Genomic DNA, 13735 nt, shown 5'->3' on the forward strand with positions numbered 1-13735 from the left:
ATCTCATTTTGGTTCCAGCAAATATCATGATCATATAGTTAGGCAATTTTTTTAGAGGATGGTTTTTATCATTTTTCCTAGAATATTCAACGATATGATGCAAACGTTATTTTACATGCGGGCCATCTAAAGTTTAACTCTTGTGGATTGGTCATGGCAGGCTGAGTAGTCAACAAAAAGTAGCAGATCGATCAACATAATTAATACTATCTAGTTTCTTTTACCAATAGTGCTTGGAGGCCGGGTGGCTTATTTAACTTCACATTTTCTGCTTTCGAAACAATAAACTTAATTGTAAGATCGATCTCCGGTACACAATTTAACAAAGCAAGACTTTCTTGTATTAATTAAAATCCAAAAGAGAAAATTACGATTGCAATAAATTTGTTGCACTAGAATAGTACAATGGCGACCCTAGCTATTGGATCACTTTGTATGCCAACTTCATACCGAGTTACGGGAGTAATTAGATCATCGTCTTGGCTGCCCAACGGTAAATTTTCTTACCCTACCTTCAAAGATTTATGTTTGTTCATGATCTAAAATTATATTTCCCATCCAGAAGTACTAAAAAGTGACTGTATTAATTGGATTTGTACATGTAGGAGGACAAAGTAGTTCAAATTTTCTCCAGATTTCAAAATTCGATAACAATAGCTACATGGCATTGCAACATAGTCGAATTCTCAACGAACCATTTACACTATGCCAAAATACGTTACAAAAGTTTAAGTTTAATGTATCATCTACCAGCAACTCCGAATTTAACGCAACTGAAGATTATTTATTAAGTCCCATGGAATCAGCAATCAAATTTGTGAATATTTTATATAGGTTCATAAGGCCGTATGCAGCAATTGGAACGGTTAGTTTTTATAGAAACTTCATTTTTTTTATTTTATGTTCTTTTATAAGATTAAAAATATTTTTTTGTTTCCTGGTTAATTACTTATTACCAACAATGCTAATCTATCGCATCTAATTTTTTAGGTCTTATGTGTGACTGCAATGTCTCTTCTTACTGTTCAGAAGCTTTCAGATTTCTCCCCGTTATTCTTCTTGAAAATCTTGCAGGTAATTTCAGACTGAACGTTGAACTAATTAAGAATTTAATTTGAGACAGAGTTTGTTGCTAAATTACTTCAGTGATTGTCCAATGTACAATTTTAATAGTAGGGGGAGAGAAAGAGAGAGTGAGGACGGCATGTTCATGCAAACTAAATTCAATTGTACTCCGTAAAATATTAGATAAATAAAAATTAAAAAACTCAAATTTAAAAGTATAAAACACAAATGGTAATCTGATAATTACCAAAAATACCCAAAATACCTTTCATTTTTAACACATTTCTAACTCACACGCTAAATCTACCTAATATATCCTAAAACATTTACATTCATATTTATCCAAACTATCTATCTCTTTTATTAATTAATTTAAATATTTTCACCTAATATTTCTATAATACTCTTAATAAAGTTATTTATAAAAGATACATCTGTTAACCATAAAATAACTACACTATCATTTACATCAATTACTTTTAGATTAATAACCACATTGTTACCATCACCGCCACTAGCACCACCTGTTGCAGCTACCGCCGCCGCATTGCACATGTACCTATCTCGTAAGTTAATAACTAAGTAGTACTAGATTTAACCAACTCCATTTAGGTGGGTTGGTCAGGAGTATCTTCTAAATTTACTATGTGGGTCTTGGAGATGAGTCTTTTTTTCAAGGTCTCAGGTTCAAGTCTTGAGTTTCTCATCTCAATGTATTTTACATGAGGGGGTTGGAAGTCCAACAAACGGCTGGTTAAAATTGTCTTCAACACGTTTGAATCGAAACTAACTTAAAAAAAAAAAAGATAGTAGTAGTACTAGATTTAGACTCATATGGACTAAAGATATATCATAATAATTTACAAATATTTGAATGATATATATTAATAAGTGATATTAAAGATTCTACTTACATATAAAATATTTTGTATGAAGTATGAATTTATAATCGTTAATTAGAAAACCATTTTGATATTTCTAAGGAAGATTGATTAAATAATAATGTTTAATATTTTCAGTCACTTTATCTATCTAATTATTAAAACGGTAGGGAATCAAATGATTCTAAAGCCTCTAAACAATCAAACCTATTTTAAAAATATGCCATATATCTTTGATATTTTGATGTTTATTATTCTTTTTGAACATCACCATCGGTGACTCCTTTACAAGTACCATTATCATAGTTAGAAAACTTATAAACTTTTACATCATCACGATTCTAGTTATTATTAAGATAAAACTACAATTTCTTTTTTAAATCACTCACTAAACAAAAATATATATATATATCTTATCCAGTTACTATTAGATAAATATTAACTACTTCCCCATACACTTTTATATATATATATATATATCTATATATATATAACTAGCCGATCAACTTAGATTCAATCTAAGTTAATATATAGATATTTTACAAATAAACCAAATGATACCCAAGTAATTTGAAACTATGTTGTTATTAAAATGTATAAATAACAACATTAAATAAGCTTAAAAGTTGTGATAAGTTATTATATAAAAAACAAAATTAAACAGAAACACAAAATATATAGTTGTGGACACACGTTGAAACATATACCGTTGGTAAAAACAAAAGAGTGAAACCGTTATTCGAAAAGATACTATAGTTATCGGCCTATATAAAAAAAATTAAAGTGATTTAAATTTTACATAATGACTTGGGCATTTGATAAAAATCTATATTAATAATATATATCTAAAAAAAAGATATTTTAAATTTTAAATTAATATATATGATGATGTATACTAGTACCATATAAGACGGTTTTTAAAAAGATTTATGTCATCACAACGGTTCTTTATTTATAGCAGATGTTTAACATGTCTACATTAAATTATATACAAGCTCCACATATATATGGTTAAGTAGTACTTAAATTACTCGTATTTAATAACTACTTAACTATAGATAATGATCCGTGATATAGCCATAAAAATTTGCAATATATTCATTAAAAATCCAAAATGAAAAAAAGTAAAAAAAAAAAAAGGAAAAAAAAATGAAGAAACACGTATTTGAAAACTTAAACGGGGTACGATGTGACAAAATCCAAATAGTTATACGTGGTATGGCGTGCTCGAATCATAGATTAAATAAAAAAAATTTATGGCCACATAGCAACTAAGCTTTCATATTTTTATTCCTTTTACTCCGAATAGTGATATGAGGCGCGACTTGAACGAGTTATAAATAAAAATAACTTATGGCCACATAATCACTTCCTAATAAGAGTGGCACTATTCAATTTCGTTTCTCTTAATAAAGAAGGCAATTTATTAGCAAGCTTCATAAATTTACATTTTGTTGACATATATATTCCATTACCTCTTTCAGGCTCTAGTTGGAGGCATGTTCATGCAAATGTATGTCTGTGGCTTCAATCAGATATGCGATATAGAACTGGACAAGGTATACTAATTGCAACTTATATATATGTCCATTACTTAGGATACAAACATGTACTTGTGTATGTGGTATATATGTTCTACGTGTATCTATATCTATATTATATTAATAAACAAACTACCGTACTTCTCTTCAACTCTCTACTATTAAAATACTCAAAATATCCTTGATTTTTTAAACATTTCTAACTCACACACTAAATCTACCCAATTTATCCCTAAAATATTTTACACTCATATTTATCCAAACCATCTATCTTCTTTATTAATTAATTTAAATATTGTTACCTAATATCTTTATAATATTCTTAATAAAGTTATTTACAAAAAGTACATCTCTTAACCACAAAATAAATACACTGCCATTTACATCAATTACTTTTAGATTAATAACCACATCGTTACCACCACCGCCACTAACACTACCCGTTGCCGCCACATTGCGCGGGTACCCATCTCGTATATGTATATGCATTTGAATACCAAGTTTGATTACAAAAATACACATGCATATGCCGAATTTCAGGTTAACAAGCCAACTCTCCCATTAGCTGCGGGAGAAATATCTATGAGAACTGCTATACTCGTATCATCAGTTTCAGCTATCATGGTACTTATATTTGATTACTATCATGGTACTTATATTTGATTACTGTTTCCATAACATTTAATTTTTTTCTTATTTATATTAAATCCTTGTTAGATTAAAAATCTTGAATGAGTGTAGTTTCTTTTTTTTGTTAAATAAATCTTCATTTATGTGCAGGGCTTAGCGATAGCATGGATGGTATCTCCTCCATTGTTTTGGGCTTTCGTTGGATGGTTTGTGGTCGGGACTGCATATTCAGCTAATGTGGTAAGATTCAATTTGTTGAAATATATGCATATTAAACATGTAATAATCACGACTAAGTGTAACTGATAAGTATATCATATGTAGCATACAATTAATTGTACATAAATAATTAAAAAAAAAGTAATTTTGGTTACCTTTACTAATATAGTGGATAGAATTGAGAACCAGTTCAAAAACACGAATATAAATTGAAACCAATAATCAAAAGTATAGATATCTATAATGCTAAAGTGACAAATTAATTACAAACTAACTTTTATAAACTCATGTCTAACCGAATGAAGAAAGAAAAAATAACTTAACGTCCACCTAATTTGCAAAATCATTTTATAAATATTTGTTTTTATTTAGTTTATATACATAACATTTCTTTTTTACTTCGGCTACGCAGTAACAACTAAGAAAGATATTTCTTTCTTTTTGGTTTCTTTTCACGGCTCCATAATTAAAAATCAAAGGGATTGTTTTTAGTTTTGGTTTTTAATAGGCAGCTTCAAAGAAAGTTTATTTGCTTTTTTGCTATTGTTTTAACGGCAATCTTGTCCAACAAAATCAAGGCTGTTTTTATATATATATACTAAGGATTTTTAACCCGCACGATGCGCGACTATTGAATTATATTTTAAAAACTTTTAGTATTGAATCAATAAAATCTCTAATAAGCAACGCTTAGGTAAAAAATTATAAAATAATTGAAAATATTTAAAAACCAAATATTCAAGGTTTTCTTAATAGTCAAATCCACTGCATAAATGAGTGGACAAGCAAAATATTAGAATACATACAAACAATTAGCAACAACAATTTTGTGAAATAAACTTGTTATATTGATTTAGTATAAAACACATATTGATATAGACGCTTCTATATGTTAGTAATAAACAAACTTATATATTGGAAAAAAGGTGCTAGCAATTATTTATTTGGAAACAAATTAAAAATTGATTATTTTATTCATAATATGTTGTGATTTTATTTTATTGATATTGTAACAAAAAAGGAATGTAGTATATATTAAATGTGAAAAATTCATAAAGATGACACATAGGAAATATTTAATGTGGAAAAATCTAAAGATAACTTTAAGTTGAGTTGGATGACTTTAAAAAGCTAGGATAACTATTGTTTTATTAGATATATATATATATATATATATACTAGATTATTGTCTCGCGTAATACGCGGGTAAATATATTTTTATACTTATATATATCTAAAATACTATTTTCTTAATTAATAGTTAACAAATTAAAATATTCAATTTCATTTTATTAACATTTGTTTTTTTGACCTTGACAATTTCACAACACTTGTTGTGTTGCTCATTAAGTCTTACTAATTAAATAGATTTTTCAATGCTAAAAGTTATTGTTTATCCATGTCATCACAAATATCTCGATGTCATTCAGATTTTTATGTCATATCATAAAAAATATCAATCATGACACTTTCTTTAGATGGTGTCAAGGCATACAACCTTCTAAACCGAGTTGCGAGCTTGCCACCATCAAGACAATGATTATTCCAAAATCTTGTCTTATTTTCACTCCCAACTGTTCTTTAATAATATCTTAAGGAGGCTAGCAATTGAGTGTCTCAAAGAATGAGGAACATATATTTGCATATATATTATTACCATTTGTTTTACACAGGAACACAGACTCAACCACGAATCACATTGATGATTTTAAACCTAATGTAATTCAGATTTTGAACCACATGTCATATTTATTTGTACATATCAATGCTAAATTAAGAGTATCCAGACCACCAAAACCTAAACCACCCACTTTTTTACTTGACAATTGCCTTCTAGTAGATCTATTACATTTCATTTTCCGAGTTCGACCCCCCCCTTCTCCCCCATACCCCTTCCACCAAAAAAATGAAGTTGTGATCTTTATCAATCGATCGAAATAGAGAAAAATAATATATCCTAAATACTTTGAATTGCCGAGTTAGAATCCATCATAAACAACGCATTAGTATTGAGATTATATTTTATTCTACAATAACTTTACAAAATTTATGAAACATAACCATGGATGGAGTCCCCACTCCAATTTGGTGAATCTTGTCTTATTTTCACTCCCAATTATTCTTTAATAACATCTTAAGGAGGCTAGCAATCGAGTGTGCCTCAGAGAATGAGGTTCCATGTATTATTAAAATTTGTTTACACAAGAACACAGAATCAGAACCATGAATCACACGATGATTTTAAACCTAACATAATTCAGAATTTGAACCACATGTCATATCCATTTGTACAATATCAATGCTAAATTAAGAGTATCCAGACCACGAAAACCTAAATCACCCACTTTTTTAATTGACAATTGCCTTCTAGTAGATCTATTACATTTCATTTTCTGAGTTCGACCCCCCCCCCCCTCCTCCTCCTCCCTTACCCCTTTCACCAAAAAATGAAGTTGTGATCTTTATCATTCGAAATAGAGGAATAATAATAAATCCTAAATACTTAGAATTACCAAGTTAGAATCTATCATAGACAATGCATTAGTATTGAGTTTAGATTTTATTCTGTAATAACTTTGCAAAATTTATGAAATATAACCATGGATGGAGTCCTCACTCCAATTTGGTGAATATTGTCTTATTTTCACTCCCAACTGTTCTTTAATAAAATCTTAAGGGGGCTAGCAATCGAGTGTGCCTCCGAGAATGAGGAACATATATCTACCAACATATTATTACTATTTGTTTCACACGAGAACGCAAACTCAGAACCATGAATCACATTGATGATTTTAAACCTAACGTAATTCAGATTTTGAACCACATGTCATATCCATTTGTACATATTAATGCTAAATTAAGAGTATCTAAACCACCAAAACCTAAACCACCCACTTTTTTACCTGACAATCGCCTTCCAATAGATCTATTACATTTAATTTTCCGAGTTCGACCCCCCCCCCCCTCCTCCCTTACCCCTTCTACAAAAAAAAATAACTGAAGTTGTGATCTTTATCAATCGAAATAGAGAAAAATAATGTATCCTAAATACTTTGAATTGCCGAGTTAGAATTCATCATAAACAACGCATTAGTATTGAGTTTAGATTTTATTCTATAATAACTTTGCAAAATTTGTGAAGTATAACCGTGGATGGAGTCCCCACTCCAATTTTGGTACAGCATAAACTTTTTTAAGGGTATTTTTGTAATTTGTTCCTACAAAGTATTACTCCCTCCGTCCCACTAAAAGTGTCCAATTTTGTTTTGTCAAAGTCTTTCTTTTATATCTTTGACCATAAATATCTTTTATTGCATTATATAATATTTGATGAAAGTTATACTCACTGAAAACATATCGAAACCTCTATCAACTCATATAACTTTCATCTAATATTATACATTATAAATAAAAATATTTAAGGTCAAAGATAAGAGACAAAGACTTTGAAAATTCAAAAGTAGACACTTTTGATGGCACGGAGGGAGTAATAAATAAAGAATACATACAATCATTGACTTTGTCGTCATAGGCATCTTATTTGAAAGTACATCACTTGGTTGGAAACATTATTTTTGAGATAAACCCCTCTATTGGTAGAGTAAAAATTTTAAGTTGTTTCTATTTTTAATAGAATAGAAAGAAAAAAAAAGGTTGAAAAAAGGGTTTTTTTTTTTGTTTGGGTAAATGTACACTACATTGATAATATAATTGTATGTAAAAACATTATATTTTTTTCAAATTCCTTTATAATAGTAATCACAATAGTCATGCATAATTAGAAGCTAAATTATATATCATTAATTTCGATAATTTATTTTATATTGTTTAATAGAGCGCAACTTTTCCGTCACCACATGCTCCAAAAATTGCATATCAATGTTAAAGGTTGACGTTCCCAAAGTTGTCACTCACCTAAGCTAAACTCGGTTTTCTCAACACTGTCGTTGATAATTTCATTTTCCGGCAGTATATATATATATATATATATATAGATTGTAGATATAGATTGTTACGACATTATTAATATTCAATTTTATTTTATTATTGTTTAAAATATAGCTTATTATTTTTATTAATAAAGAATTGATTTATATATTTTATATGAAACATATATTAAATATTTCAAATTAAAATATGTTTTATTTTTTTCATATAATATTAACTATTATTCTATTGGATAAGATCTAAGATAGATAATATTATTCTATTATTAGGATATATATTAGCTATTAATCTATTGAATATTTTATATTAAAATTATTGTATAAAAAGTGTAAATTTGTTATGGAAAATCAAAATGTGTAAATTAAATATAAAGAAGGATTTTTTTTGTATAGTTATAGAAAGTATAAGTATTAATATTGTCATTGAATAAAGATGAAATAATTAAATTTGATCTAATGGGTCTAAATCAAAGATGGAATATATCCAAGGGTTCTTGTTTGTTTATGAATGAATTTAGCACCTTGTTATATATATATTGGTAGATATATATATATATATTAGGTTAATCGATAATTAGGTTAAATCTTTATTTTAACTAATATAGTTATTAACTAAATATAGAGGGACGTTAAGGCTTAAACTAAAAGGCTAGTTATATAGTAGAGTTAAGTAATTTAATTATATTTAGAGTCCAATATATATTTACCAAGACATGTCTAATTAATTTAAAGGCTATTTGTTTTCTTTAACCATTAAAAGATTGAATATATAAAGTGGCTGAATTGATAAATAATGTCGGTATGAATTAAGTTAATACAGTTGTTTTTGTTTATTAATTAAGTAAAAAAAACAAACATTTTTGATTACTTAATTAATTAAGTATTTTTATTAAGTCATGACTGAATTTATTAAGCCGCAAACAAACGCTACCTAATTGAGTTAAAAATGTTTTGAATCAATGTTTAGGCCCCCATGATTTTTATGCTTTAAAAAAAGGTATGTGAGGAGTTTTTCACCTAACTTAGGTATCTAATAGTCTCATATTCCCTTCCCCATATATATATATATATAATATAGGGTAACACTCCGGTGAGAACAGTTTTAAAATAAGAACGGTGAGAACACCTTAAAAACATCATTTTGATGCATTAAAAGTCCATAAAAGTAACATATTGGATAACTAATTATTATTATTTAAATGTTTAACAACACATTCATTCGTCAAAATCAAAATAGTCATGTTTTTTGTTTTGTGCATCCATCTTGGATGCATATTCATCAAAATGATGCATCCAACAAAAAACGTGATTTTTTCGATTTTGATGAATCAATGTGTTGTTAAACACTTAAATAATGATAATTAGTTATGCACTATGTCAGTTTTATAGATTTTTAATGCATCAAAATGATGATTTTAAGTTGTTCTCACCGTTCTTATTTTAAAACTGTTCTTATCTGATTGTCCTTATATAATATATATATATTATATAATATATATAATATATATATATATACAAGATATATGTTATAATTAATGAGGTCTAGGTGTATATGTGTGTAACCCCATAAATTCATGTATATATGGGCATATATTTTTATATGTGATTTGATATGGATATATCCCAACACATAAAACATTATATCTAATTTAATCTAAATCATATATATGCAATGCGTTGGTTCTAAAATATGTTTCAAAAATCTGATGTGAATATTGCGTTCATCATTTTCAGCTTCCCTATTTGCGATGGAAGAGGTTTCCTTTCACGGCGGCCTTTTACATGCTAATGTCTCGGGCAGTAATTGTTCCAATTGGATATTACTTGCACATGCAGGTTAGTTTTGTTCATAGGGTATATATATATCCTCTTAGAAAAATAATTAATGAAAGAAAGAGAAAAAAAATGATTTCTATTTTTTGTTTTATTTTTTAATTTATTTAATTATCTTTAATATATGTTAAAAGGGAAACTTTAAAAAGCAACATGGAGTAATCTTTACCATTCATTAAATTTTCATCTTTATTCTTCGCACTTAGATCATATCACTTACATCATCTTGACTAAACTTTTTAAAAAAAGATCGATGATATTAGTAGTCCTACAACTTCAAATAATTTGCTTAAACTAAAACACAATATTAATTACACTTTTTTTTATCTAACTTTTTATTTCTCATTTTTTTTTCCAGAATAATAATATCAATCTTCTTGTATTTTAACAATTCAATTGTTTTTCTTAAGTCTTTTCAATCGTGAGCTCATGTCACATAAAATATCTTCAAAAATATATTCACAGATGATAATTTTTATAGTTTGGACATTGATATTTAAAAAAATTATATTTTTGTGTCTGATGATATGATAGTTGTCACTACAATCCTGATCTCATGTTATATACTGTATATATGTTACTTAATGTAATTTGCCTCGAAAATTGACTAATATATATATATTTTTTAACCAAAAATACTAATATTTATAGATTTTTTTATAACTATGTTATGTATATACTTGAAGGTGATCAAAGAAAAAATAAAATGTCTGATTTATAGTTTTTTCAAAACAAATGAACATGTAGAAAGGTATTTATGTTTTCATAGTTTGTGTAATTGTTTTTATTTTGTTTTTTAGTCTTCCAATTTTTTAAATCTTTAATTTTTTTTATATTAGGTCAGTTTTTTAAATGTATAAATGTATTTTTTTTATATGGTTCCTCCACGTTTTACGCGGGTTATAATCTAGATTTTTAATAAAACACTATTAAAACAGTTAAAAAATATAAAATTAAATTAAAAAATATGAGTATTTTCTTTTGGTATCTTTTTTTTTTTTATTTTTTTATTTTTTTGAATGGGTCTGTGTTAAAAAAAAAAATAAAGAAAAAAAAGTAACATGAAAAAAAAGGTAATATAAATTAAAAACCGTTTTTTCCCCTTCTTTTCTGAAGTCACTTTCTCATTTCATTTCTATGGTGTGCGTGTCAATTTGTTGAGAAAAAAAAGTCAGAAAGAAATAACTTAAGAATATGTTTGCTTTATGTAAATACATATCGACCAGTAGTTCTTTTTGTCTTTGTTATACAACTAAATTACAAATATTTATCGATCTATAGAATTCTATTTATGGAGCATCCACATTACTTTCAAGGCCAATATTATTCGCAGTCGCAATGCTGAGTGCCTTCTCAATATCAACGATATTCTTCAAGGTGAAAACGTTAATTAGTGCCCTGCCTTTAAATTATCCGTTACTTCCAGCTACTAATTAATTGATCGAATTAATTTGCTTCACTCTTGTTACTAAAATAAATCTTGCTATTATAGGACATTCCCGATATTAAGGGAGACCGGATGCATGGAATTAAGTCTCTTGCTATTAAACTAGGTGAAAAACGGGTAAGCTTATACGGAGAAGTAACTACGTACTCGATCTCATTCTCATCACCGCATTAGTATGTATATACATACGAGTATTTGATAAAGATATATTTCATTATTAAATCTTCGGTATATATGCACGATTATGATCAATTAATTAAGATGGAGATTATATGATTAATTATGACTCAAATGTTTGTAGATATACTGGATTTGTATTTGGATTCTTGAAATCGCTTATCTTGGTGCTGCTTGTGTCGGAGCAACTTTACCCATTACTTGGAGCAAATACGTAACGGTAATCCATAAAATATAAATCTAATAATATATATGCAGTGAAAATTTTACAAACTACAATGAATCTGTGCAATCGTTCTATATATCTAGAATAAACCATTTCTAACTCAGGCCAGGGGCGGAACTACATTGATCATAAGGTTGGCCCTGGATTACGGGTTCGCTGAATCCATATAGTGTAAATTATTTTGAAAACATTGAGTTATTTAATGTTGCTACATGTAAAAAAAATTTGGATACCGGTTAATACTACTAACTCTTAACTTATGAATGATTTTACTAGCATTGAAATTAACTTGCCAAAATCTCTTAAAAAATAGGTGATAATAACATACATTGTTGAAAACGGCTAAAAATCATCACAATCTATACGCTATCGTTACTATGCTAGGTTAAAGAGCGTTTCTAAAAAATTTATGATATAGATTACTTTCGATTCTGGTTACGCTACTATTTCAAACGATGAGTCACATATGTCTACAAGAATAGGCCATTTGCCAATGTTTGTGTACTAATTTTGGTTTTCTGTAGACCGGTAGTCACCTGGCATTGGCATTGTTACTTTGGGTACGTGCGAAGTCAGTAGATCCAAGGGACATGAAAGCTGTTCAATCGATGTATATGTTTATTTGGCAGGTAAAATTAACTTCTTTTGTACACAGTTTATTGTGAGTTAATAGTTTGTCTTTCACTTATTTCTGCCTTGAATTAACTTTTTGTATATATGTACATATTGCAGCTCTTCTATGTCGAGTATGGCCTAATATCGCTTGTACGCTAATCAAATGTTAGAAATATATTTTATGCAATGAATTGCAACTTTTTATTAACTTAGGGGATGATTATGTAATTTGTATTGAAACGTTACATTATTTTATTATATCGCGTTGAACCTTTAACTGCTTATTAAATATAATTCTATCATGAATATTTTATTTAAAACTATGAAAAAACCAAAAAATAACTCGTAGTATTACGGGATATGATATAGCAAAAACATCATCAATATATTAGCTCAGAATTCAAGCGGATACGATGTAGCAAAATGCAAATAGTGGTACGGGGTGTGTCACAAAAAGATTGAATGACTAAAAAGGAAAAAAAATAAAAAGTTTCTGTATCTACTACTCCTTTATAATAATTATTCACCCCTCCTATTTTAGGAAAGAGTTAAAAAATAGTTATATGAGAAATTACTAGATGACCCTTAATAAACAACCCTTAAGGAAAGGGTTATTAGATATTATCAAAATTACCCTTAATGAATTAATTTACACTTTAAACTCTTATCTTCTAAACTATCACTATCACCATTGTATCAACTTACACGGTTAGACCACTCGACACCAATTGTCAATGTCATCGATCACCACCTGTCACCGACACAACTAAACCACCGTCACATTGCGCGGGTACAATGCTAGTAGTAGTTAATGGGGACCAAAACTGCATATAAAATTAAACATTAATTAAAATAAAAAAGAAAAAAAAACATGGTTGGCATAAACTCCCAAATTCCAAATTATATATAGGGATTAGTGTCCCGGAATACAGTCAACTAATACTCAAAAGTTATTGTGTGCACGAACTCTAAGTCAGCTTTATTGTGTTCAGAAAACTTGAAATTATGTTTATTGTGAACATAAAACGGGATTATGGCTATGTGGGACGGGTTACTTCACGTTGACTCATTGACTGCTTACGTGACATGCACACAATAAAATTTTGGGATTAGTTTATGCATACAATTAAAAAAAAAAAATTATTTTTTTCAAA

The 13735-nt window shown here is 28.1% G+C and overlaps 1 protein-coding gene across 1 annotated transcript; it reads left to right on the forward strand.

Moving 5' to 3' along the window:
- Nucleotides 1-230: 230 nt before the first annotated feature.
- On the forward strand, nt 231-12841 carry LOC122608611 (homogentisate phytyltransferase 1, chloroplastic-like). The gene is made up of 12 exons (XM_043781705.1): nt 231-493; nt 606-865; nt 991-1074; nt 3431-3505; nt 4028-4111; nt 4268-4357; nt 10018-10119; nt 11398-11493; nt 11609-11680; nt 11865-11960; nt 12491-12595; nt 12699-12841. The coding sequence occupies exons 1-12, from the start codon at nt 406-408 to the stop codon at nt 12738-12740; spliced, it is 1194 nt and encodes a 397-aa protein (XP_043637640.1). The 5' UTR covers nt 231-405; the 3' UTR covers nt 12741-12841.
- Nucleotides 12842-13735: the final 894 nt, after the last annotated feature.

The sequence above is a fragment of the Erigeron canadensis genome, chromosome 7, assembly GCF_010389155.1.
Source record: "Erigeron canadensis isolate Cc75 chromosome 7, C_canadensis_v1, whole genome shotgun sequence".
In the NCBI taxonomy this organism is placed as follows: Eukaryota; Viridiplantae; Streptophyta; class Magnoliopsida; order Asterales; family Asteraceae; genus Erigeron; species Erigeron canadensis.